The following is a 27,343-nucleotide window of genomic DNA, read 5'->3' on the forward strand; positions in this document are numbered from 1 at the left end:
AGGTACCTTGGGAAAACTTGGACTTCTTACGTTACTTATAAAAGATCAAACCAACGCTAACGGGTGAGCTCGAACCACCTACCTTTCCTTTAACAGCCTAACACGCTAACCTTTGCGCCACGAAAGCTTAGATATTAAATTATCGTCAGGTATCATGGAAAAACCTTGATTTTTTACGTTACTTATAAAACTTCACACCAATGCTCCCGGGTGGCCTTGAACCTCCAACCTTTCGGATAACAGCCGAACGCCCTAAACTTTGCGCCAAGGAAGCTTAAAATTTAAATGATCGTCAGGTATTGTGGAAAAACTTTGACTTTTTACGATAATTAGCACAGAAATAAAAAAGAAATATAAAGACCAAAAGTATCCGACCCCACAAATAAATAGGGCTCTCTCTCATTCCCGCCCCTTCAGAGATAAATAAATGGAAGAAAACACGCCATTTCTGTCAATGAAAAACATTAAAATAGCATTAATCACAAAAAACACAATAAAACAGCATGAAACACTTTAAAACAGCATAAAACACAATTTAATAGCATAAAACACAATATAAACACAATAAAACAGCATGAAACACGACAGAACAGCATTAAACACAATAAAACTGCATTAAACACACTAAAATAGCATAAAAACACAATAAAATTGCGGAAAACTATAAAACAGTATGAAAAACCATAAAATAACATTAAAACAAAATAGAACGCAATAAAACAGCATAAAAACACAATAAAACAGCATGAAACACCATAAAATAGCATAAAATCACGACAAAGCAGCATTAAACCCAAAAAATCAGCATCAAAACACAATAAAACAGCATGAAAAACAATAAAATAGCATTAAACGCAATAAATTACTCTTTTACCAGTTGAGCTAGCCCATTTTCTGACTCGTTTAGATAACAAACTTCTCACTCGTTTATCTAACGCACCTTGTCAAGTTGTCACTCGTTTAGCTAACCCACTATCTCATTCGTTTAGCTAACTCACCTTCCCACTCGTTTAGCTAACCCACTCTGTCACCTCTAACTCGTTTAGCTAACCCACTCTCCACCTCTAACTCATTTAGCTAACCCACTATCCACCTCTAACTCGTTTAGCTAACCCACACTCTCACCTCTAACTCGTTTAGCTAACCCACTCTCTCACCTCTAACTCGTTTAGCTCACCCACCTCGTCACTCGTTTAGCTAACCCACTCTCTCACTCGTTTAGCTAATTAATTAGGCTTAAGAAGTATTTGAATAATTACGCAACAACATCGAAATGATTTCTCATAAATTTCTTTTCACTAAAATGTAAAAAATATTAAAAGTTAATGTTTAAATTAATTTGACTAGCACGTGCGAACTTTAACAAAAACCCACGCGTAATATTATTATTATATTTATATTTTTATTATTATTATTATAAAAGTAGCTGGTTCAACTTAAAACAATTGAGCCTCTTTCTTCAAGTTGGTTCGTTTCCAGGACGCCAAGTTATTAAACTCGTCTTTTGACATTTGAAACACATTCTGAAAAACACCAATTCGAAATTAACCCTATTCCAAAAAATAAAAAAATACCCTAATTACGAAAAAGTCATTATCGTCCAAATAAACTTCCAAGTTGGATGGATTGACGCCTTCCGGTAAAGGTTGCGCTCTCAGTTCGTCCAACTTGTAATATTTGCGATCCAGCTTCCCAAGAACGTCTTTAACGAGACACGGATGCCTTTGCTTCGAAAGGGCTTCATTCTGGGAACTGACCCGAACAACTTCTTGGACAGTTTCCCATTCGGGAAATAAGTTTGTGAAAACTAACGGTTCGCGACCAGCGTGAATGACGTAGGCTTTCGGCGGCTTCAACTCATTCGCGACTGCAATTAAAAATTAACATTAAGAGTCTCGCGCATTCGTTAAGTCGTCTTAAATTATTTTTTTAGCTACCTCGACAATATTCGAGCGTCGTCTCCATGGCGCATCTTCTATCCATATTAAACCTGTGATTGGCTGATCCGGTGGCGACATTCATAGTCTCTTCACCCTCGGGCCACCAACCTTGCCATAAAAATATCTCGGAATTGTTGTCCAGTAGGAACAATGCTGAAACAAAACGAAAAAATCAATTTTGCCCCTGGCCCATGAGAGCTTCTTCAATCGGCTACGTACCAGGCTGGGGTACTCCGTAAATGTCACTCTGTAAAAAGGGATAAGCGCACGCGTGCTTCGTCGTCCCGTAAGAACAAAATATCTCGCTGGCTTCGAACACTCCGTTGATACTCGTCATTCGAAAGAGTCGCGGAGTGTAGTCGTAAGACAGAATGCCTAATTGGGGTGGACATTAACCTACAGGACTAAGCTAAGGCGCACGTATAGTTACTTTTAGACAGTGAAAAATAGTTCCTCCTTTTCTTTCCACCAATGGCCGACCAGTATTCCTTCGTTTCTTGTCCCTCCTCTGTCACCTTGATGACAAACTTTTCCAAGTGCTGCGAGAACATCATTTCTTCCGGTCTAGTAAAATGCGTTCATCTATACTAAACGACTCGCTAGTGTGTTATAATTTCCACTAATTCCTAAACCCTCCATTTCCTATCTTGAAGCGTAAATAGGGTTTCAAATTTAATCCTAAAACCGATTCAATTAGTACAGAAGTTCGTAAAATAAGATTTTATAACAAATTATAAACATCGTACACCGGTGTATTGCGGGTAAACGTTCTACAGGGGCCCTTAGGAAATACATTATCAGTTTTACCCCTGTAAGTCGGCACTCCAAATTTTAGATTTAGAGCGTATTTAGGGTTTGACATTTGATTGCAAAAACGAGTTAATGACGGGGAAATACAAAATTAGGTATACCTCGTCTCCCTCACGGTGAAATCTTTTAAAATTTACACTAACGTCAGATAAGTGCTTCGTGAACACATTAATTAATTAGCCCTTGTTTAATTACGCGCAATTTAACAAATAATATAGCAACGTGGCCTGATAAGAGAATAAGATCGGTCGGAGGAAGAAGATGACTTTTATTATTAAAATATCAACTTACTTCTCCAAAATGTTTTCCACGGCCTTATCGGCAACTGTCTTGGTTTTCCCGTGACACTTGGAACCGTGCCATTGAAATATAATTCCAGTTTGGACATTGACCAATACGAAACTGCCTCGACTTCTCAGCGATTGACAGCCATTGTTGACCTCGACTAGCGTAGCCTCGGACGGAAATTCACCACGAACCATAAACAATTTCCAAGGTCCTGAACAAAATAGATCGTCCCTCAATACGTATACTTACGTAACGAACTTCAACACGCAATGACCCGATATTTACCTGGAGTGTTAGTTTCGGCGCATTCCCGTTCGCCCAAGTACACCACCATTCGACCTTCAAACACGTTTAAAAAACACGGCGATTCTTTCCCTTGGACCACTCGAACCTTATTTGTTAAAGGCAAACAAAACGCGGATGAATACACGCGGTGGCAAAATGAATAGAGTAGGAACTCGCGAGTACTTACTTGAGGACCTCGTTCTTCGTCAAGCTCAACGGTCATGAGAGCAGAGGCGCCTTTCTCGGTGATACTAGAATTCTTTCCTTGCCAAAAGAAATAGGCACAACGACTTCGACCCGTGAAAGAATGTTTAGAAACGTTCCCGTGAAAATCGCGACCAATATGCATCAAGGTGTAATTCCATCGTACGACGTAAGTGTCACCGCAATGGAACTGTCCGTGGCTCTCGGGGACCAGTCGCTGGCGTTCGTATTCCAATATGTGCCAAACGTCGACAGATTTCGTGACAATTTCAAAGTTTCTCCGTTCCTCCTCGTCGTAATACTCTAAGCCTCGGCCTAGATGACTCGCTTCCAAACACAAGTCCGGTTCTTCCGGTTGCCAATTGAACATTTCGCGGGCGTCAAAAGCTTTCAAGTCCGCGATGGATTCCGTCTTTTATGGGCGGCCAAAAGGTTTGGTTAATGAAAATGTTAATAAAGCTAGTTTATGGTTAGAATAGAGATACGTTCGTTAAGCCTTGGCTAGCTACTTGATTTCATTTTTGTTAAGCCTACTTTTTAAAAAGTCTAAAATTGCGTTTGCAAACAACATGGCCGCGAAGACGTAAGCTTTAAAAACAAGAAAGGCTTTAGACATAACAAATACAAAAAGCGACATTAATTAATTAGTATATTAAATAAAGTTAATTAAATTAAATTAGAACTACAGCGTGCCTTATTTTTTAAATAGACTAATTAAAATGAAGTCCATCCTTAATCTCGTGTATTTCAAATTGAGATTTATATAACTTTAAAAACAAAAAGTGTTTTCTGCCCGCCCCCCTCTCATAGAAAGAAAGAAATACATTTCAAGTTTAAGAAAACTTAAAAGAAAGTGAAAAAAGCAGAAATAGTATAGACATACAGAGATAGAAAACAAAGATACCAAAAGTATATAATAAAGCAAAAGTATAAGGACTTTAGAGGGGTTTATAGCCAAATACTTTGGGTTAAAACTACTGCAATATAAATATCACGTTTTATTTTGGAATATATACCAAAGAGGTTATCCAATTTAATTATTTTGAAGTATTTTTACAAAGCAGTAAAAACGCTATGATATTTGGTGAAAGAATAAATTAAGCGTTAAGCCTTGGTTGTAAAATTATGAACTACTTTCTTCACTATCACTAGATTCGCTAGTTTCCGAAGAGTTATCGCTTTCGCTACTTTTACTGACTTCCTTTTCAATTTTAGATTTTGGCTTAGTATTCTCATCACCTTTAGATTTTGTTGCGTCATCCACTTTAGGCTTAGCCTTATCTTTCGTAAGAATATCCTCAAGTTTAGCCTTAATTTCTTAATTTTTAGGTTTAACATCCTCATATTAAGGCTTAGTATTATGATCGCTTTTAGATTTTGCCGCGTCATGTTCTTTAGGCTTAGCTCTATCTTTTGTAAGAAGATTATCTAATTTAGACCTAATTCCTTCATCATTATGCTTAGCTTTATCTTTCGTAAGAAGATTATCTAATTTAGACCTAATACCTTTATCTCTAGGCTTAACTTTATCTTTAAGAACATCTTCTAATTTACTCCTAATTCTATCATTAGGCTTAGCTTTATCTTTCGTAAGAACATCTTCTAATTAAGCCCTAATTTCTTCATAAGAATTAGGCTTAGAAGTTTCAACGCATTTATATTTCGCCGCGTCATGTACCTTAGGCTTAACGCCTTTCTGAATTTTAGGCTTAGCTTCATCTTTCGCGAGAACATCCCCGAGTTTTGCCCTAATCCCTTCATCTTTAGGCTTAACCTCCTCCGATTTAGGTTTAGCGTGTTTATTCTTAATTTCATCTAACCGAGCCTCAAGTTTTTCGCTTTTAATTCTGGCCATTTCATCATTACTTTTAAGTAATTGACTTAATTGTATTCTGTTATTACGTAACTTGACCGCGAGATTATCTTCATCAGAAGAGCCTTTCTCGGAATTAACCTCCACCACCACCTTATCATGATTACATTCGTTAATTACCTTGTTACATTCTTCGTCTTGACCTTTAACCTTGATAATCCGGGTCAAATCTGGCCAATCCGAGAACTTTTCCCTGAAGAGAACGGGTTCCATGTGTTGGTTAATTTTGGCGAAAACAACCCAAGATGGCCGACTTGACGACTTATCGGCTAACGTTGGCGTGAAATCCTCTGTTAAAATTAGTGCCGCGTTAGGCTTAAATATTCTAACTATTAATTTGAACAAGAATATGAATGGGGGCTTACCACTTGGTATTCTGGGGCACAAAGGGTTTATATCACACTCTGAATAATCGTATCCTTGATCAAATAATTCTTTGGCCAATCGCCCCACGCTCTTTCGTTTGTCAAATGGAGCTTGTTTGCCATTCCAAACGTAGAACTCGCTGCCAAAATCAAATACCGCGATCTGATAATAAAAATAAAATTAATTGTAATTAAGCCTAAATGCTTCAATTTCCTTTGGCTCTTACCTCCTGTGAGTCCAGAATTTCAATTTTAGGCAAGCGACCCCAAACGCCTTCGAGAGGAACTAAGGCGTCGTCTTTTAAAGTGTATACCTTGTTCGTACTGATTACTTCCGTTTCGTAAATCTATCGTTTCCGGATTTTAATCGGTTATTTGTATAAGCTATCCTTTGATAAAACCTATTTGTCTTACCTCGTCTTCGTGAGGTGGACCAGCATTGGATGGTATTTTGGAATCAGTTCCGAGTAATTCAAAAAATTCTGCGACTTGTTTTTGATCGGCATTTTTTTCGTTATCAATTAAAATTACTTCCGCGTTTCCTTTGAAGCACAGATCTTTCTTTTGTTGAATAACGGAGGCCACTTCCGTTACTTTGGCACGTTCGATCACGTTCGTGAATTCGCCGACGTAACAGATGATTTTCTCGGGCGTGATTAAAACGTAGCTATCGCCGGAATTGACCGAAGCGGACGTGGCTTCCACTAGTCTCGTTTGAACGTGACGTCGACCTTTGACTTGAACCAACATGACGTCGCTGTGAGGTAGTAATGGGCTCGCTTCTATCGTTCCTTTGCGTAAGGAGATGGACTTGAAGTCTTCCGTACTGGCTAAACCGGCTAAAGCCGAGAGGCACTTGCTGGAAGACTTGGCCACTAATAAGTACCATTTATCACACTTGATTAAAAATGTTAACGGTCCCTGGTAGCGTTTTAATAAGACTTAAATTTGAAAAAATCTTAATTGATATACCTTCAAAGTTAGCCACGTTTTAACTTTAAAATTGACCTAGTATTCGTTCAATTACCGGAAATAACATTTTAATAATTACTTACGTTGCTCAATTTGAAGTCTTTTCACTTCCTTCTCGGCAATTCCGCTTTTAACTTCCGTGTACTCTTGCTGTAGATCGGCTCTGGAAGCCAAAGCTTTGATTGGATTACGCGTAGTGGCCGCGTGTTTTCTGCGTTGCTTTTGGACCGTCCTTTTCTGGACCAGCCTATATAAGCCATTCGTAGTTCTGAGCGTCGGCATTCCTCGCTAAATGCGCTAATTAAATAAGTACGCTTACATTTGATGGGATTGCGAAGCGACTTCTTTAAAGACGTCTTCGCTAATGACGAGTGTTTGCGACGTGGTCGCGCTCCTGTCCACTTGGATTCTCTGGACCAGCCGGGAATCGAAAAAAGAGCTAAACGTCTCGTTATCCGCTTTTGGCACTAAGACACGCGAACTAGGAGAATCAGTTTCGTCCGAGAAACTATCGTCGTCCGATGATAAATCTGTCAACCACATTCGAGAATTGAGATGACATAATTATTAAGAAATGGTTGGGAAACCACATTTGAGGTTGACATTACCTTTTAAGGCAACGGGCATGGACTTGCTTTTAACTAGAGGCGATATCCCCTGAGGAAGACCTTTAACAGAGCTGCTAATACCATCGAAATCATTGGTGTTTTTCGCTAAATTATTTAAGAAGAAAGACAGACTCTAATCTGAATCTCGTAAACATTATTGGGGATGAGAAAACAGAAAGCGCTTTGTCGATATAAAAACCACGGTATTCACGAATCAAGGCCATTCGAAATTTCGTGAGGGGGAGAGAAGCCTACGTCAAGGTCATTCGAAATTTCACGAGGGAGGGAGAGACGAGTCTACGTGAAGGCCATTCGAAATTTCAAAACACCATTTAAAGCGAGACGAGCCGGGGAAGTAAAGGACGCGTATTTACCTAACCACTTTGTTGGTGGGTTTTAATATGAAATCCTTACCTTTGGAACTAGAGAAGGCCATTGGCGTTGGCATCTTTTTCTTGCGGTCAAGCACCGTAGTGGTGTGAGGAGTTTGCACTCGACTTCCGGGTGTACTACCTTCGATACCCGGCGTTTGGACGGTAGCTAAAGGATGCCCCATTTTCCCGGCCACTGTGAACTTGACCGCGTCTTTCTCTTCAACCCTTTGTTTCCATTGAGTGTCAGATTCCTCTAATTTACTTTTCAAAGCTAAGATACTAGCCGACTTCTCAATCTGTCACGATATGTCGGTAGAAATTGTCACGGGACACAAAAGAAAGCCAGAGTATATATAAAAATATATAAAACTTACCGTAGTTGGAGTACTTGGCGTTTGTTCATCTCGAAGTGGATTAGGAATTGGCGCCACGGCCTTTGGCGTTTCGGGTTTAACCTCGCAAATTCGTTTCTGCCAATCTTCGGTTCCACTGCGCTGCAAAGCCGCTAATCTGTAAAGAAATGGCGCGAAAAAACGGTGACCCATACTTCAAGACTGAATTGTTGCAAATTAATTAGGCAACAGCACATTTACGTTAAAAGGAAAAAGCATTGCCGCAAAAAACAATAGAAAACGGCTTTGTTTTGGTTTTGTTTTTTTAACAAATAATAATAAAGAGGGGAAATTTTTTAAATAAAAAAGATACATTCGCAATGGAACATTACAAATTGATAAGCCGAAATAACAGAAGAAAGTTTCGGCGAAAAGTTGGTGAAAAGGTCAACAGGTTCAAGGGGGGTTTCAGTGTTCCTACCTATCCGCGATGATTCCTTTCTTGGCATCCTTTTCAAGGTCAGCGGCCATCAGCACGGGTTGAGTCAGACTCCGTTGGCGTCCTTGTTTCTTTTCATCCTTCGAACTGTACTTGGACTTAAGGGTATCCGAGGAACTAAACGACCTCCCTTTGGTGACCTCAACTTCCTCTCTTTCCGTATTTTGATTTTCCAGCGATTTCCTGAAGCTTTTAAAGACAACTGATGTTGAATGCAGCATGGTAAAAAAATCAACCGTGTCTACGATTTAAACTAAAGGGTTGTCCTTCAAGTACGTGGCATTAACGGCACGTGGGCCGCTTTACACCGTTTATAAAGACACTGCCCCTTTTGGTGGTTCCACACTTAGTTTTAAATAAAAAAGAAACGAGACACCTACGCCAGCCATTTCAATATACAAGTTCGTAATAATAATATTTTGCAACTATGTTGGAACGAGAACGTCTAACGTCTAGATGCCCAGTCATTAAATTCATTGAAGCGTAAATAACAAGTCCGATTATATCGAACGAACATTTCAAAATTCCCAAAGTTGTAATCGTTTTCAAATGCGTAAAAACAAGCCAATTTTTCCCTACAAAAAAATTTACCCTAAAATTCTTACTTAAAATAAAGGTAAAAATAAAAACCAAAGTCTTACTCAATTTTCCTTGATTAGATCAGATTTAATTGCGCAAATTTGTGAAATTTAAAATTAAGTTACGCGTTAAGCAACACTAACAACACTCGTCGCGAGGCGATTCGGTGCGGTGTTAGACGCGCTTGAAGTATTACTGACCCGATGTATAAAATTTATTAATTATTATTTATTATTAATATTATTATAGATAGGTCCATATATGTATCGTGTAAAAAACTGGGACTCTAGGCCTATATACAATAAAGCGCTACTGAAATCCAGAAACCTTGAGCTACATCACCATAAATGGATAACTGGTCCCCCAAAAAGTTACCAAACATAAGTGATATATTAAACAATAAGTAAGACACTGAAATAATTAATTTATTTAGGAAAGTTTGTGATATCAATTTAAAAGAAATGGGTATTTAAAAATAAGTTCCGGGCGGGTTCGTTTTGATTGGGTCACCCGAAATCATGTTTCATTTAGAATCACATCTTTATTGAAATATATTTAAACGAGTTTTCTTAGCTTAACCAACCATATTGTCACCTTAGAACAATATTAGATGTTTTATTTGAATATCGAAGAGTTATTCTTGTAGTGAAGCAGACGATAAGATATCGCGGACTTATATTTTCATACAGGTGTTAATTTAGTGATAAATTATATCATATGAACGAGTACACAGCTAGGCCTACGTTGAGATAATAATTTCCCCCCAACAATACTTGACATATAGTGACGCGGCGCTGTACTACTAGGGCTACCTAGTCAGAGTCACGAGATATCTCACGCTGCATGGAGATACGCGGCTTTATGGGGATGACAACGCGCGTGTTATACATATACTTAACAGTACTGTTAAGGGTAAGTGACGCAGTCACTCTGAACTTAACTAGGCCGCGATATAAATTTATAAGGGGGTACTGGTTTCGCGCGTCACTACGTCATTTTCAACTTATATATTTTAATAAAACCAATAAGGTAAAATTCAGACCTTTCTTCCTTTTGACGCATTGAAGAATTGTACTTCCTCTGGACAGCCAAATTCGTTATCTTCTTAGGCATGGCCGGTGAATTACTTCCGGTCATCTGATTGATGACGATATGACTCTGTCCTCCAGCCCAGACCGTCTTGGATTCGTCCAATTCATTCTCATCGCCGCTTTCGGACTCTTCCGAACAGGAAGAAGACTCGCTAGTGGACATCTTAGCCTCTTGTTTCGCGACTACTTTGGTGACAGTCTTAGGAGAGTTCCCGCCAATTTTCTCGTTCGCGACGCTTGAACGATAAGAGCCCGACTGCGGTGATAAAGCCACAACGTTGGCCCCGTTTTGCGACGTCGGCGTTGAAAACAAACCTAATAAGTCCATAAAAAAAACAAGATACTACGTCAGATATACTTACTTCACTTGGGGGAAAGTGGTCGGCGCTTACTTTTAAGGTCTTGTTGGACATCGCGAGTCGATGGTATGGACGAATCGTTTTTGGAAAATAATTCCTTGGCAGATTTTAAAATGCAGGCGGCCAAACCGCCTTTGCTACCACTTTTGGATAAACAGCTGGCTTTCTGAACTTCTTCAGTCGTTATGGGTTGCGTCCTGAATCGAGAGGAATTTCCCCTGTATCGACGGATCGAAGGACCCCGATTTAGTTCCGGTTTCTCGGCTTCAATTTCCGCCTTCGATTTCTGAGTGAATAACTTCATTTTTTCGACCAGACTAAGTTTGGACGGTTCTTCAGTAGGGGAAGCTAATTCACCCTTCGAAGTAGTCTGCGTCAAAATTATATATTTGGAATCAAAAATCTAAATCATGAACCAAAATATCGTCACAGTGTTCTAAAGCCGAACGCATCTCGCAATAAGTAAAATGGGGGATCAATGATCTTACCTTTTCATCAATGTTCGCCACAACCTTGCCGATTTTGGCAGCTTCGTAAACTTCATCTTCGGTGACGGGTTGCGTTTGTGACCTGGTTAAGCTTCGCCTCTTCAGAAATCGATTTCTGACGGAGGAATCACTTCCGCTTAGTCTTCGTGGCTCGGCGGACGCTTTGACTTTCTCGGCTTTTTGTTGAAACAAGGAGGCCATGGCTGCTACGCTCAATTTGTTTAATTCGTCGCTACTTGAACTTTGTGTCCCTTCAGATTGACCTTCTTGATGGTTATCGGAAGACTCCGAGGAATGATTGGTTCTTCCCTCCTCGCACTTCTCAGCTTCCGCCAATTCCTCCACCGTGATTGGTAGAGTTCTGTACCTGGCGTTATTTCGTCTGTCTTGACGTTTATCGAACCTTTTCTTGCGTTCAAAACGGTAAGGCTTAGGGTACTCGGGTTTAACGAGACCGAGTACTTCCGGTTCCAAGGGTCTGGTGGGAACAACTGGGGTTATTTTGGGTATGATTTGACCTTGCTCGAAGACGTCCAAAGAGGAATTTTTCATAATCAAAGCCCTAAAGGCTTGGACAGATTCTAAACTGTCAGTTTCCTCGACGTCTACTTGGGTTACGGGTTGGGTTCGATAGCGTTGGGCACTGCGACGATTAAAGCGCTCTATAAGTACGTGAACTGGTCCGACACCGTCGGTCACTTTTAAACCACCGCGGCGAGGGAAGACCCTAAGAGAGCAAAGAGACCCAAGCCTTTAAATTAGCCTACAATTCCTTATCCTGTAAGATGACGTAATAGTGCACCTTCAACAATGAATACTTACCCTTTAGCTGATTGATTCTTTTCCAGTCCAAGTGAAGTATCAGGTTCTACCTTGGAGGCAAGTTCAACTTCGACTGAGTTTTTTCTCTTCAGTATGGTAGGCAATGGTTGAAATTGAACTGGAGACTGGTTGTGATTTGTTCGGAACTGGTTTTGATATCTATTATCAGTATCGACGGAACCTCTTCGACCTTGAAAGGCTAAATTGGAAGGTCGATTCGAGGTCACCATACACGAATCCGATACGACGGCGTCTTCGGAATTGCGTTGATTTGGGTACGAGGAAGAACTTGGAAGTAAACTCTTGCTTTTCAAGATGGATGGTTTTGATTGGTTGTCCACGTCACTCTCTTCGGCTTCACATCCCAATGACTTCTTGAAAATGGAGCGGATGGCCGATTCTTGAAGGCAACTTTCGTATTTACGGTTAAGTCCTAAGACATCTAAGGCGGTTGAAGGTTCGTCCAAACGGCGACGCGGTTTTAAAATTGATTTGGGTTTTTCGTCCCAATTGTCCTCGTCGCCTTTCTTCTTTAGAATGGGTTTCTTGGGTTCGTTCCTTAACCCTGGAAGGTCGACCAATTCCTCTTGGCTATATCTCTTTTCAAGTATCGGTTTCGGTACTTGGTCAACTTGGGCGCCCGACACGACATCCAAATCTTCTAAGTATCTTTCAAGTATCGAATTAACGGAATTTCCTGTTTCTTCAAACGAGTGTTTCTTCAATATTGGATGGACGATGGCCTGGTCAGATGATTCCTTCTCTTCGGAACTTCCTCGTCTCTTTATGATCGAGGGTTTGTTATCCAGTTCCGATTGGGCAACTACCGGTATAGATTCTTCCAGTGGAGATCTCAAAGGACGCAAAATGCTACTGCAGATAACATCACGAGGTTCGTCATCGATGCTACGTCGTTTTAGAATTGGGGTCTTTAAAACATTCTCAGAGAGCTTCTCGACCACGGAATTTGACGAACACGAAGCCTCTTTCGAGCTTCCTACATTGAACGAAGTCAAGAAAATTACTAGCTAACTAGCACCAAGTCTTTAATTACAAATACCTTTAAGTACTGAAGTGAAGCGCACAAAACTGTCGACTTCTGGTAAAACTCCAGAAGTTGGGGTAGGTGAGACGGTATTATCCCGACTCCTATCCGGTGGCGTCGGGAAGATATCGTCGTTCGAGGAATTGGCTTGTTCGATGGCTTTATTTTTATCTTCAAGTACTTGTACATCCGTGGAGTTTATCAAAGAACCCTGGCTTTCAACGGAAGTTGAAGTCGTCGAACCCTGGTGGACGTGTTTGACGATTGATTCTACTAGGACGGGTTTCGGTTCTTTAGGGGCAATTATTTTGTTTGGGGTTGACTTTGGCACTTTTTTGAGCGATGAGAAAAAGGAGGTCGGTGAGGGAACGGGAGTGTGACGTTGTTGGACTTTAAGTACTTCTGGTATATCTGGTTTCTTCAAGGCCCCCGGTTTCACGCGTCTTGAACTGTTTAAGTCCGCCGATTTCTTACTCGTCGATAAACTACCCAAGGTTTTATCCGGGGACTCTCGTTTCTTGGTTAAACTCCCGCAAGTTTCGCGCTATTTTAATGAAATACATACCAGATAAGAAATGGTGTTGGTGCCAAGATTTGTCGGTCTCTACAATATACAAATGAAAATAATTATAACAGTACTTACTGGTGAATCTGAGAAGGATCCTTTGCGATTTATTGGTTGTAACGCGACGCGCGTTGTCAACAAGGACAAACTTTCGGTGATGTTTGTTTTTGTAACGTCATTTACTCTCAAGGAAGCCGACCTGGCGAATGGATTGTCACGCTTATCTAACTTATCCGAACCGGAAGTTTTTAAAGATTCACTTGTCCGTCGAATTTTGCGACTGCGTACTCTAGCAGCTTCTGAAAAGTAATTTAAGAACTCATACTTAACTAATTTAAAATAATTAACTTAACGTGGGACACGAATTCTACTTTATCAATAATATAATTTAAGTTAATAGCTAACCCAATCTGTAAATTAAATTATATATTATCTTTCAAACCGGAAGTTAAGGTACAAGTATAGAAATAATTAAATTATTATTATTATTAAAGTCAACAAAGTCACGGGATGTACCAGACTTTATTAAAAACATCATTCGAAAAAAGGAAAATTTAGAGTGTTTATTTTCAAATTATATATTTCCTTTGTTAAAGTCTGCTTAACTTGAAACGGGTATTTACTTATGTTTGAACTATGCGACGTCACCCCACCCTATAACCTTTCCCTTGCCATATCTCCATTAAAAATTGACACACGACAAGAATCAAGTAACAATTAAAGTCCCCATAATTCTTAGACAAGATAATTTTAATTAATTTCGTTTGTTTCCTGCTTTAATAATCCATATTTAAGTTACAAAGTCAGCTTACAAGTCTTAAGTAACTTAAGTCTTTCAGGGGAAATTGTCCCCCTTTTGGCGCCGCTAATTTTAGATCCGACCAAACTTCTTCGGGTTTTGAAAAAAATAAACCGCAAACCTAGCTGCGGCATCTACAGCTTGGAAGTTGTTGGCCTACATTTACAGCGTTTAAAATTTCGAGTTCCACGAAAAAACACAACCTTTTTTTGTTGTTTTTTTTAAAAAGAATACTATCATCAAAATTTGTAATTAGAATATTTCATATTAAGTTTAAGAGGGGTCAGAAAGACGGACAAACTTAGGAACGGCATAAGGTAGAGAGAAAGAACCGAAACAATTTAGCCGTATTGAAATAAATCAGTTTTGGTTGCACCCCGAGGTCTTAATAATATTGCAGTTTACTAATACGATATTTTAAAGGCGTTGAAACTTTGCAACGAAATTTTGAACGCCGAATTTCTAAAATAAAATCAACTTTAATCTGGGTCAATGTTTAAGTGATTTTCAAAAATTTGGCCCGAGGTTTACTATATTATTAAAGATTGGTGAAATGGGATACGATTTTTCAAGGATAGCCTAGAACGACATTACTTACACAATGTGCATGGTTTAGCTATTTGATGTATTATTAATTGCGGGCTGGTTTAGGGAAAATGTTACCTTAGCTAAGATCAGCGAGATCAGGAAGTTTACTAACTGATAAGAGGATAAAACTGCTAAAAGGATAAAACTAATCTAAAAACGTTGATCCAACGATAAAGATTTATTATATCTTAAGTAGGGTTGGTACTGGTAATTGGGAACACTTTTTACAAATCTTTGAATAACTTCCGTGGCGCTAACGTTAGACACCTGAAACTTTCAGAACATGAAATTTGATTCTTTAGACACAATTCGCTATGTTTTCAGCTTTTTAACCCTTTTAAATTTTGCACAATATCCTATTTCCTAAACCCCTTAGAGGAACCCAAATGTGAACAATCGCCGGTAAATGTAAACACCCTGACTCTAAATAGTGAACGCGGGACCCAAATGTGAACACCAATGCTAATCAAATGGGAGGAATAAAAAAGGCCCTAGGAAAAAAAGCTACCAATACGTAGGGCCTAAATTCATGCACCTGGATTAAAGTTTACGCAGATTTGATAAGTGATAATAGGATAATATAATTAAAAACAATACCTGAGTCAAAATGCTCAATAATTTGTTGAGAAGTCACATTTTATTCAGTCCCTAGCGTAACAGCTGACTCGGTTTGCCGTTTTCCCGCCCAATAAGTAGTGGTAGCTACGGCCCTCTTACGGCTAAATTGATAACTTTGCTAAAGGCGCGAAATTTGAGTATTTTTTGGGTCAATGATGTATTTTAAAGTTAATAGTATCCGAAAGTAGCTTGTTTACACCACTATTACGTTTAATCTTTTAGTAAAATAGCTTAAAAAGGATTCTAATTAACCTTGAAACGTAGTGTTCACATTTGCAATTTTTACTTGGTTTTTTCCAACTCTATATTTGAATCGAATTCAGAATCGAAACCACAGATTTTAATATCAATTTTATAGCTAAAAACGTGATCTATCTAATGGTTAAAGGTTTGTTATCGTGGGATTATTGTAACTCTCGCTAAAGCTTATTCCCCGATGGTATTGTATTAAGAAACACCTAAAATTGGCATCAACTTAAGTTGATCAGTCCGAGTTGGTGCGTATATTGGTCCGTATCTTTCATCCACGTATTCTTACAATATTCTAACCATTTTTATCGTAATCCTCGATATTCAATCTACAAATTGAGCTCTTTTAAAAGGAGTTTGAGCCGCCCAAAAATTAGTTACAAAATTTTAAAGAAAAAGTGTTCACAATTAGAATCGTTCCCAATTACCGGTACCAACCCTACTTCAAAACTTTCTCCAAATGCTAATTTGCCAATATGATATAATATAAAACGAAACGAGATTTACCTCAATTCGAATATCATTTAAACCTTTATAATTAATGTTAATTACTTAGCGTATTTGAAACTAAACTTAGGACGAGTCATCCGTACTTGTTAGCAGCTCCACCGAATTTCTCAATTTTTAAACTGAAGTGTTAAAGATATTCCCAGTTTTGTTTTTTTCTAAAGAAAGTTTATATTTTGAGGATGCCAAATCTAATTTTGTTCCTTGGATAATAGCCAACTGGTACCACCATAAGTTAATGATAACATCTTAATAACTTTAACACTTAAATGTAATTTCATTTGGCGTTGTCAATCCTTATGTTTACTGTCTATCAAACCTGCTGTTATATTTTACAACATAATGAGGTTGAATTTTGAAAAAACAACAATACAATAGAGTGGTATTAAGATGGGAGGAGCTACGGGACGTGACGTCAATATTGGTATTCTAAATTGCATGGCAAGAGCTGAGGTAAGAGATAGAATGGTGTGACGTCTGAAAAAGGTTCGTAATAGCAGATAATAAGAGAGAAACTTGTAGCTGATCTCGTTTAACTTATTGGAAGAAATTATTAACTTATGTTGCGAATTACACTTTGCACTACTAGCAAGGCTTACGAGAGCTTTCTATTTCATATGAACCAGGGCCAACACAGAGTATAATAGCGGACCCCAACCGGTTGCTTGTGTCATCATCTAGGCTCTAAACAAACTTCTACATTGGCAACTTGAAGTTTAGGCAACTTTTGACACCCACGCGTCTTTAACTCAAACAAGGCACAGCTGACGAGTTAAAATTTATAAGAAATATTTCTTACCGTGAGCTTCAGATGGAATAGGTCGAGGTTCGTCCAGTACATTTGCACGGTTCAAGTTTAACTTTCGTTTCCCACTTTTATCCTTGGCTTTTCCCAAACTGGACACTTCCGAAGCGTCACTGGGTACGTCATCTTGACCAATTTTTGGAAGAGAACTACTACCGGCGATCTTATTACGATTAAAAATAGATAACCATTAATTTCAAACGAGCCTCGCTAACTAATATCCTAACCGAGGATAGAATAAGCCACCAATAGGCCTTGACATACTAAAATAAGGAAGACATGTCTGAGGAGAACAAAGCAATTACGCGTTAACAGATAAAGATAGTATATTGAGGCAGACCAACGAGACATGTTCATATGATATGAAACGGGATGAAATACTGTAAGAACTTACATTTTTGGACGCCGTTAGATTATCGTTCAAGTCGTTTGTAATTGACTTAGGATTGGCTGATGATGAGGGAACGCGAGGGACATCGCTATCAGATGCTGTTATCTCGCGAGAGCACGCGTTGATGTCTGTACCACGAGATAAGCTATCCGCTGTTTAAACACAAAACAATTAAGTCATTATTAATTACACATGCTTATTTTGAAACTGGCTGTTAAAATTTGAGGCCAATTATCTTATTTGTGTTGCTTGGCTTTCAATTTTTTCTGGATTTTAATTAGGAATTAAAATATAGGGAAGGTCTACTTAATGTCTACTCGATTGTACTGAGTTTATTTGAAAGAGCAAATTTATCAAATTTGGGTAGATTACACTATGAAATGTCTACTTTAATCGGCTATTTTTAATTTTACTCTAAGTAATATAGATTAAATGATATAATCATTTAAAGAATACAATAGTTTCGAGAAAAAACATTATCGTAGGTCCTAAAGTTGATTGGATTGCGGTGAATATACTACAGGTATGATTTTAATAAAACTACAGGATAATATTTAGCCGAATGTCATTTTTTAGCGGTAATCTCAAATTTTTAAATCTTTATTAGATCAAAAGATATAAGCAATTAAAGTTGGTTGAAAAATATTTCCATTCATCCAATGAAGGACTTTAGTAAGTGGAACTTAGAAATGCGTATACTTTTACATTTATAAAAGCTAATGTTTCACATCTAATTAAGTTTTCAAGGTCCGCCTAAAGTAGCCCTGTAAGATGAACTCGGATTGAATGAGAAAAGGCAGAATCAAACAGTCTCGCAATAACCGCTTTCAAATTGAAATTTAATATATTCAAGACATAATTTGTAAGGAAAGCGTTAATTCTTTTTTCTCTTTAAAAAATTCATTTAGGACAGAGGTTAAAGGTAACTCACGAATAATATATTAAAACGTATATTCATACTTACAATTATGTTTTACGATTTTTGGTACGTTGTTGCTAGAAGCGGACGCGGCTTGAACTCGCCCATAACTTCTTAAATTATAAAGTAAAATCAAGAAGCGATATCTAGTTAATTAGGGAGAAGGTATAAATTCGCGCCACATTAATAACCCAGCTTTATCTCCAGTCCAAACGCACGTAGGTCCGGAGTTAATCCCCGCCTCTAAATTATAACAACCAGCATCTCATTGGTTCTTTAAAACTCAAGTCAGCGCGATGCGAATGAAAAAAATTACTTCTATTATCCGACTGAGGTGGGGCGAAATAACCCGGCCTCCTTTTACCCCCCCCCCCTTTTTGTATTTTGAAACGAGGGACTGGAACTATGGCGCGCGCGTGAATACTTAAGTATCCTCTACCTTCGCCCTAATAAACTAGATATCACTTCTTGGTAAATAAAAATTAAAAAGTTCAGTATTTGTGGTCTCGAATAACTAACCCACTCATAATAAAAATAAAATAAATGGAAAAAAGAGTATTATTTGCTTAAAAGAAAGTTGATTAAAAAGAAATTTCTTCCATTCAACTGATTCATTTTCTTTGAAATAATTTCAAAATGAAAATGAAATAATAACAGAACAGGAATTAACAAAAACAGGCACGCTTCAGCGCAGGGGGTCGAGACCAAATTAACCTCAATTTGTTTCTTTGTAAAATATAATACAAAAAAAATTTAGCCCTCCGCCTCTAAAGCCTAAACTCGCACCCATGAACTGATTCAATTTAACCCGGCATCCATTCTAAATATTTGCAAAAATTCAAATTGGACTCACCTAGACGCCCGTGTTGACCTAACTAATCCAGGGTTGATAGACGCATTGTTGGTCGGCGGTATTGTACCAGTATCGGAGCTTTCATTCGGCTCTCTTTTGATAATTCTACGTTTAGAAGAAGGCGGTTGTTGACTCGATAAAAAGGCACTTTCGGCGGTTGTAGTATCTTGATATTGTTGTTCCTGTTGTTGTTGGATACCTCCATCGATATCCGAAGCCGTTGTTTTATTCGATTGTCTCAAGGAATGTCTGAAAAATTGGGGCTCGGTACTCAAGGCGTTCGTTTCGGGTTCAAACTTTATTTTGGCTTCGTTGAAACGAGCTTGGTGTAATTTACGACGTTCCTCTTTGATCTTGGCTACCCGGTCAGGGTTAACCGAGGATAAGGTACTTGGCATGCTGTCCGAACGGGGCATGTTCAAAACCAAATGGTTTGAACTTCCTAAAATCGACGCGGGACTGTTGTTCGAAATAAATCTATACAAGACCAAGAAGAAGAAGGAAATATCTTAACAATTGCCGTCTGCCACGAGTCTGGACTTGGATAAAGGTTATCATTTCATATCAACTGGGAGGACAATAATTTTATAGCTAATTAATCAAGATTTAATTAATTTGTTGAGCTATTTACTAAATATATATTTAAATTGAATTGATGTATAAATCTGAACGTAATATTAGTTTTTCGTATATATCACAATATCTAAAACACTTCGTAATTACTTTCTCTTTGCTAATTACTCCGGTTCTAATTAAGGTATCAATTTGTCGTCAACGTGCACTTGTAGAGCAAAAATTTTACTTTCTAAATATGTATTTAAATTATACTGAGGTACAAATCTGAATATGAAATTAATATTTTTCAAAAATATCACCGGCCGAAACCCTATTTATTTTTGTAATTAATCCTGCTCTAATTAAGGTGTTTAATTGAGTAGAGAGCGATATGTGTACTTTTAGAACGCATACTTAATTATAAATTAAATTAAATTTGAATCCAATAGGTAAACATTATAAAATAAAACGCAAAAATCGAAAGAAATAAATAATAGTTTAAATAAATGAAAACTTAAATTATTTTGGTTATTAATCTTGATCTAATGAAGGTGTTTAATTGCTGGCAAAATTAAAAATAGAACGTAGAACGAAATGTTTTCTTTTAGAATAAGTATTCAATTATAATTTTAATTAAATTTGAATCCGATAAGTAAACATTATAAAATAAAACGAAAAAAAATAATAATTAAAAACAAAATAAAATGAAGACTGACCTATTATTATTAGCGGTGGTGGAATTTGAACTCGTCGATTCAACTCCATAAATGTTAAGTGTCTGATCACTCATGACGTCGTTGCCGACTTCGGAATTACACTTCGGCGGAGGAGTTTCTCGATGGACACTTAAGGAATTAGGCCTAAAAAGAAAAATCGGAATTAAAGGTTAAATAATTATAAATTTCGAAAGAAGGAGCCAGCCAGCGCCGAGGATTTGTTAAACGAGAAGCCTTGTATCGGTTCCAACTTCCACCTAAGGTTAATCAATTTTTATAAAACATAATAAAACACTCACTCATTTGGTAACGCGGCTGCTGGTAATGTCGCATTTTCAACATGACTCAAGGCTATTGGGGTAAAAAAAGGGTGGTCTTAAATACAAATAAATATGACATAACGACCTTCGTTTTAAAGTTTAACCTTAACCATTTTCACATGGTAAGATTTATTCGAGGGGTAATACACTTTTAACGAAAAATTTTAATAGACCCAAGTGTTTTAAATTATTTATAGTCGTCTGTGGATATTTAATATTAAATGATTTTAACTAGTTTTAAATTAAATATAAAGAAAGGCTTACCACTGTGGGGATTTTCACTTAATGATTGATTTAGGTTAAGGTTTAAGAAGGCATTGTTGTCAGCAACAAAGTCACACTTTCGGTTCGAACCTTATTTAAAAAAATATGCATAAATAAATAAATAAATATTTTATAAAGGCTTATATCTTCAGATCTACAGTAGATAGAAAAAAATGTAAAAACATCCTCAGAAAGTAGACATTCTGTAGACCATTCCCTCAAATGTTCATCAATTTCTTACTTTTAATAAAATTGCTATAAATTGTTTTATAATTATAACCAGAACTTTATACTGTATATTTTTATTACAACGAGGTGTTGAATCATAATAACAAGATTATTAAATATGCCGGGCCGCCCAAGTTGACGTTCGTCGAGTTGAACATAAAACGGGGTCAAAGATAACAGTCTGAAAAATTGATTTGAAAAAAAAGAACAGAATTTTTTCTGTTTTCTTGTATTTTATATAGTCTGCTTTAAATAACTAATATGACGTAAATCTCTACTAAATAGTTACGTAATATAATAGAAACCAGATCACCCTGATCAAACTAAAATACTTTAACCATTAATTTTAGGAATATATATTACGGACAAACAAACACAGAGGCAAAACGGACGCCCGTTTAAGCTAGCTATACATAAAAATCACAGGGAACCATATAAAATTCATAAAAAATGAAAAAACACCCGTACATATTTCAAACCAGGATATCAGAGAATATCAACGCCTTCCTAAAACACCATCCAAAATAACTAACCTTCACGCTAGCATAATACAGTTATACAACTTCAAACCCAAATAATTATAAATGGTAATTAAATATTTGAGAAATTAACTAATTTAAATAAATAATGCCGTGGGGAATTTCTGAATTAACTATTATTGTAGGCCTATAACTAATAATTACGAATTACTAAATATTTAGGGAAAAATTCAATAGAAGACGAAAAATATGAATATATAGAAATGAAATAATATATATAAAATCAGCCTTACTCTTACGTCATAAACAGAAATAAACGGATGTGTACGGGTATTATGAATTATTTTGAAGGTCTAATCGAGCGAAGACATGGACGTAATTAATTAACTATAAGTTTAAAATGACTTCTATACTCGTCTAACTTAAACCATTTTACGAAAAATTGGTGGAACTATAGGCTTTGGTTAATTATTTGTCCCCTTATCAACAAGTAACCGCGATGGAGGGTTCATAGTGAGTAACACCTTTTTTAGACCAAGATAACGGATAACACTTCGAAGGATGACTCATAGTGCTTATATCTTTTTTATAACCCTCAAGGTGGATTAGCTATGCATAGGTTTTTTAGTATAATTTAGTAATTTTTCTACTGTGGTATTAGAGAAATTCATTGGAACCGTGTTTGCGCGTCTAAGGTATAGAAATGACCTCGAATAGCTAAACCACCCTATAATCTAATCCCCGGGCAATTTTGGGGGGTGAAATATACAATAAGGGGCCATAAAAAGTTTCCTTACCGTAGAATTTATTTAGTTGAACTTTAAACCCACCTTATTTTAATTTAACCTTATTCTAACCGTAGTTTAATGACATGACAATACCACATGACGTTAATTTTCAAATTTCATTGTTGCCAGTGCCTAGGGCACGTTTCTAGTTGGCCAATGAACTTGTTTTAACTGTTAAAAAAATATAAATTTTGATATGTACATACTCTTGTACAGGCGTGTTTTTCCATGTACATACACTTTAAGATAAATTTCTAACAAGATTTATAGTCTATCATAAAAAATTTCAACTTCCATCTTAACCTTAGTGATATTTATTATGTCTATGTTGGGAAAGTTTGCATAGAAATAGGCCAAAACAAGGAAACACCTCCGAAGCCCCCTGTAGCACGATTTACGCTCATCTTCCAGGGAAGAGGCGTAGGTCTAAGCCTTTGTCATAACTAAGTTAAAGGTCAAGTCGTCAACCAGGGACAAACGTAGAGCTAAGCCTATGTGGTTATTAAGTTCACGAGCTTACCATAAAGTCCGGTAGTATTTGCTTTTAACAGGTTGAGAGGCTCGTACAATAATAAACACCACACTGTATCCAATTGACAAAGGCTTATATTACACACGTAAAATTTAAACTACTAAGGGCGCGGGAGCCGCCACCGTCTTTGATTCAATCACAAAGCCGACACAGACACGACTGAGTCTACACCCCCGATTGAAGGCTGCTTCCCGCCACTTCCCTCTCCACATTGCATCACTGATTAGACCCTTGAGCGTGAGAAAATAACTAGGCTTACAGCGACATCTATAAATGTACGGTTTAATTTAAATAATAGTACTTTTTACCTCTCCGAGTGACGTAGTCCAGGAGAGGTTCTGTAACGGCCGGCGGCCGTGTCTGTCTGTCTGTGTGTCTGTGTGTCTGTCTGTCCGTTGTTACACCCACGTGACCGCGTTCGCAGTTTGCGTATCGGAGCAAACGTGTTCGCCATTTCTGAACTGCTTTCACAGTCACGGAAATGGCTACTCTACTTGAATTCTCACACCACCATCTTCTGGTCTTTGTTCATCCCACACGGACACCAGTCTGTACTTACTGGCTTCTAATGACCACCATCTTCTGGTCTTTGTTCATCCCACACGGACACCAGTCTGTACTTACTGGCTTCTAATGACCACCATCTTCTGGTCATTGTCCATCCCACATGGACACCAGTCTGTACACACTGGCTTCTAATCACCACCATCATCTGGTCTTTGTCTATCCCACATGGACACCAGTCTGTACACCTGGCTTCTAACACCACCATCTTCTGGTCTTTGTTTTTGTCCATCCCACATGGACACCAGTCTGTTCACCTGGCTTCTACTCCATCGAAATCGTTTGGTTTTAGGATATACGCGGCGATCAGCTAGGGTTACGAGAAACGTCTAGCCGCTCCCTAGGGTAGGATCGTCTACCAAAGGTTTTCGCATTTGCGGTTGTTCTTGCTTTTAACTGTAGTTCGACACCCTTATATACTACCTATTTGAGTAAGGCGAAGCAACCGGCGTATGCTTCATTTCAAACGCCAATATTAGTCAAGTCTCTCAAGAATTTTTAATGGTTCTTTTTAAAAAGGATGTAACGCTGAATAAGGTGAATAACTAACGAAGAAAATATATTATAATAATTATATTTATTATATTTATTTTAGCATTTAAGGTAATCTTGTCTCTCAAAACAAAATTAATACGGAAAGGGTAAAACAGCAGTCTATGTGTTTGTCTGTCCGTTGTTACACTAGTGCTTCGCGTTAGCAGTTCGCCTTGTGTTGATGTGGAAAGAAATTCTACAAAACCTTAATATTTGGTTTTCTCATAATTTAAAATTAATATATGGAAATACTTTTCGTAATTTCTATGCCTTTAGTAGTTTTGTAGCTTTAAAGCTCTGTTTCATTTTGATATCCCAAGAATATTTTTTATAATTATTATTTGAAATGGATGTTTATATATTACTTAAGCTATACTACATCTGTTTATAGCATAATCCTTGCGTTTTTGATAAGAAGAAGAACGATACTATGTCGGTCAAATGAACTTTTATTTGTCAATAGGCTTAGTGAACCCAAAAGTAAAGGCTTGGGTTTGGTTCTCGTTTCTGTAATGCAGAGACATTAACGGTTCAGAGTGGGCCGAAAGTTAAATACACTTTTAAATAATCAGGCTTAGATTTTATAATTGAATAAACCATCATGGTGAAAATCTAAGCCGCGTTCAGCAGAGCTCAGCGCTGTTAGCAGTGTCGTACAGAAGGGGATTTTGTTTTTGAATTTTAACGTCACGGTGCTCAGCGCGGTCACCAAAGAAAATAGTCGGGTATTAGGATAACGTGACGTAAAACTCGTAGTTCTCAGCTTGGCTGTAAAAACATGGAGGTATTATTACAAATAGCTCTTGCTGATTCTGATGGGACTATACCTATTTAATTGGCGTGAAACCAGTTGATCACGCGAGAATTTTAAGAGACATGTTAGTCTTTTTAATTTTAATTATAAAGGCCGGTTTACAAAGGCGCGTAAAGCCGATACAACACTGGGCAGACGTTGAAGAAGAAGCGTTTTTAAATCTCGCGCCTGAAGACGCGCTCCTCCAACAGTTCCCTGTTTCCGCTTCGGTTCGTTCCCTGTCGTTTACATACAAGCGATACAATAGGTCGCCTATAAAGATATCGTCTGCTATTTGTGTCGGTAAATTTGGAGAAACGTGATCTAAAATGGCCGTGACGTTGTTGACAACACTTCTTCTACTCAAGAAAAAACTGTTATTAATGAAAAAGAAACGACTATTTCAATTAAGATTAAAGGAACGCAGGAGAAGAAGACGACGTTGGTGGGTACACCCTATATGGTTGGAGCGAAACCATGAAGGATATTATCACACACTGGTAAGCTATCTACATAGACAAGGCTTAAAGGCTTACTTGTATATGGAATTAATGATAAATCTTTAAAGCTTCAAAACATGCGATTGCACGATCACGTGTATTTTAAGAATTTTACACGTATGTCACCTCAATTATTCGATGAACTCGTTTCGTTATTGGAACCAAGAATTAAAAAGTACCCAGTATCTCGAGAACCCATTTCCCCAGGTCATAGATTGGCTATCACGCTGCGGTAAAATGAGTCTACCAACAAACGTTCCGTAACAACGCAGGTAAAGTTTCATGATTTTGTTAAATCAAATAGATTCTTAACCACTGGAGATAGCTTTATGAGTATCGCTTACGGATTCCGAATTGGAAAATCTACGGCCCATTGTGTGATAAAGGACACTTGTGATGCCTTATGGGAAGTTCTACAACCCATATATCTTAAAGTGAGTAATTATTGAGATTATCGTAACACGTAACTAACAATATTGAACAGGCTCCGGCACGGGAGTCCTGGAAAGATGCCGCATACGAATTTGGCCGTCAATGTTAGTTTCCAAACTGCTGCGGTGCTGTGGATGGCAAACACGTCATCATCCAGCAACCTCCAAACAGTGGATCTATGTATTATAATTTATAAAGTAAATAATAGTGACAGTTCCAATGAATTGACTATTAACCACATACGTGTTGGCAGGGCACAAATTCCGTGGTACTAATGGCAGTAGTCGATGCTGCGTATAGATTCTTGGCTGTTGATATTGGAGGGTTTGGGTCTAGTTCCGACGGAGGTATATTCAAGGCTTCCGCAATCGGTTCAGCACTTGAAAGCAAACGACTGGGTTTACCATCCCCATCAAAATTACCATGAACCAACGTGTTTGCACCATATGTATTAGTGGGGGACGAAGCATTTCAACTTCAAGAACATTTCTTGCGACCGTATTCTTCAAAAGAATTGAACCCGAAATCTCGCGTTTTCAATTATCGTCTCAGTAGGGCCAGGTAAAAAGGCCTCGCTTATTAGTAAACAATAATGAAGACGTGCAACTACCTAGTTTAATGTTTAACCATGGATATGTCTTTTACAGGCGTTGCAGCGAGAATGCTTTTGGAATATTGGGTGCGCGCTGGAGAATATTTCACCGGTCAATGACCCTAGCACCTGACAATGTTGACAAAGTGATCAAAGCCACGGTAGTTTTGCACAACTACTTGATAACCAAAGAAGCACGTATGCCATCATCTGAAAAGGTGTACTCCCCTCCTGGATATTCGGATTTCACTGACAGCTTAGGAAATTATCGATATGGCGCGTGGAATGACGAACCCGATAACGCCCTTCATGATCTTCAGAGTACCAACGCTAGGAATTCCACGGAAAGGGCAAAGCGGTGCCGTGTGCATTATACAAACTATTTTTGGTCGGAAGAAGGAGCGGTTCCCTGGCAATGGGATATGCCTGGTGTAATTCGACAGTAATGTAATACAATGAAATAAAGAGTTTAGTCTACATTTTAATGTGTCAAGTGTACAAAATAATGTTATACATCTCTTATTTACACAACGTTCAATGTTGAAAGGAACGTCATGGGGTTTCATGTGTCATATATTTTCGAACAACTCTCATTAGTTCAGTTTCACAATCCAATTGCAAATTGTCAGGCACTAAAGTGAGGAGATCAGCCAAATATTTGCAAAAGCGTTGAGGACGTGTGTCGACGTGTTTTTGGCATTCGGGCGTAATTGAGGCTTCTAGAAGTCTATAATGATTGGGTTAGGACCTTTGAAAGCGTGAAAGAATGACATCGCCAGTTTGCAGGGTCATGCTGTTTTGGTAGTCATTATACAGTA

At 37.9% G+C, this 27,343-nt stretch overlaps 1 protein-coding gene across 1 annotated transcript; it reads right to left on the minus strand.

Moving 5' to 3' along the window:
• Positions 1–2,022: 2,022 nt before the first annotated feature.
• LOC149645062 (uncharacterized) lies at positions 2,023–20,802 on the minus strand (the record flags this gene model as incomplete). Its single annotated transcript, XM_089850417.1, has 27 exons — positions 20,799–20,802; positions 20,705–20,756; positions 20,500–20,643; positions 19,229–19,705; positions 18,421–18,521; positions 17,460–17,608; positions 17,060–17,228; positions 13,578–13,798; positions 12,950–13,478; positions 11,890–12,886; positions 11,068–11,794; positions 10,613–10,949; positions 10,172–10,535; positions 8,533–8,733; positions 8,094–8,229; positions 7,760–8,015; positions 7,346–7,450; positions 7,057–7,267; positions 6,821–6,984; positions 6,180–6,640; positions 5,993–6,112; positions 5,521–5,928; positions 3,324–3,939; positions 3,042–3,249; positions 2,371–2,504; positions 2,160–2,315; positions 2,023–2,093 (listed from the first exon to the last, which is right to left on the minus strand). Coding segments are annotated over exons 1-27 (7,518 nt in total), but the record flags the coding sequence as incomplete, so codon positions are not given.
• Positions 20,803–27,343: the final 6,541 nt, after the last annotated feature.

The sequence above is a fragment of the Phalangium opilio genome, unplaced genomic scaffold (genome assembly GCF_054372755.1).
Source record: "Phalangium opilio isolate 3A_F unplaced genomic scaffold, DU_Popi_V2 ptg000090l_1, whole genome shotgun sequence".
NCBI lineage: Eukaryota > Metazoa > Arthropoda > Arachnida > Opiliones > Phalangiidae > Phalangium > Phalangium opilio.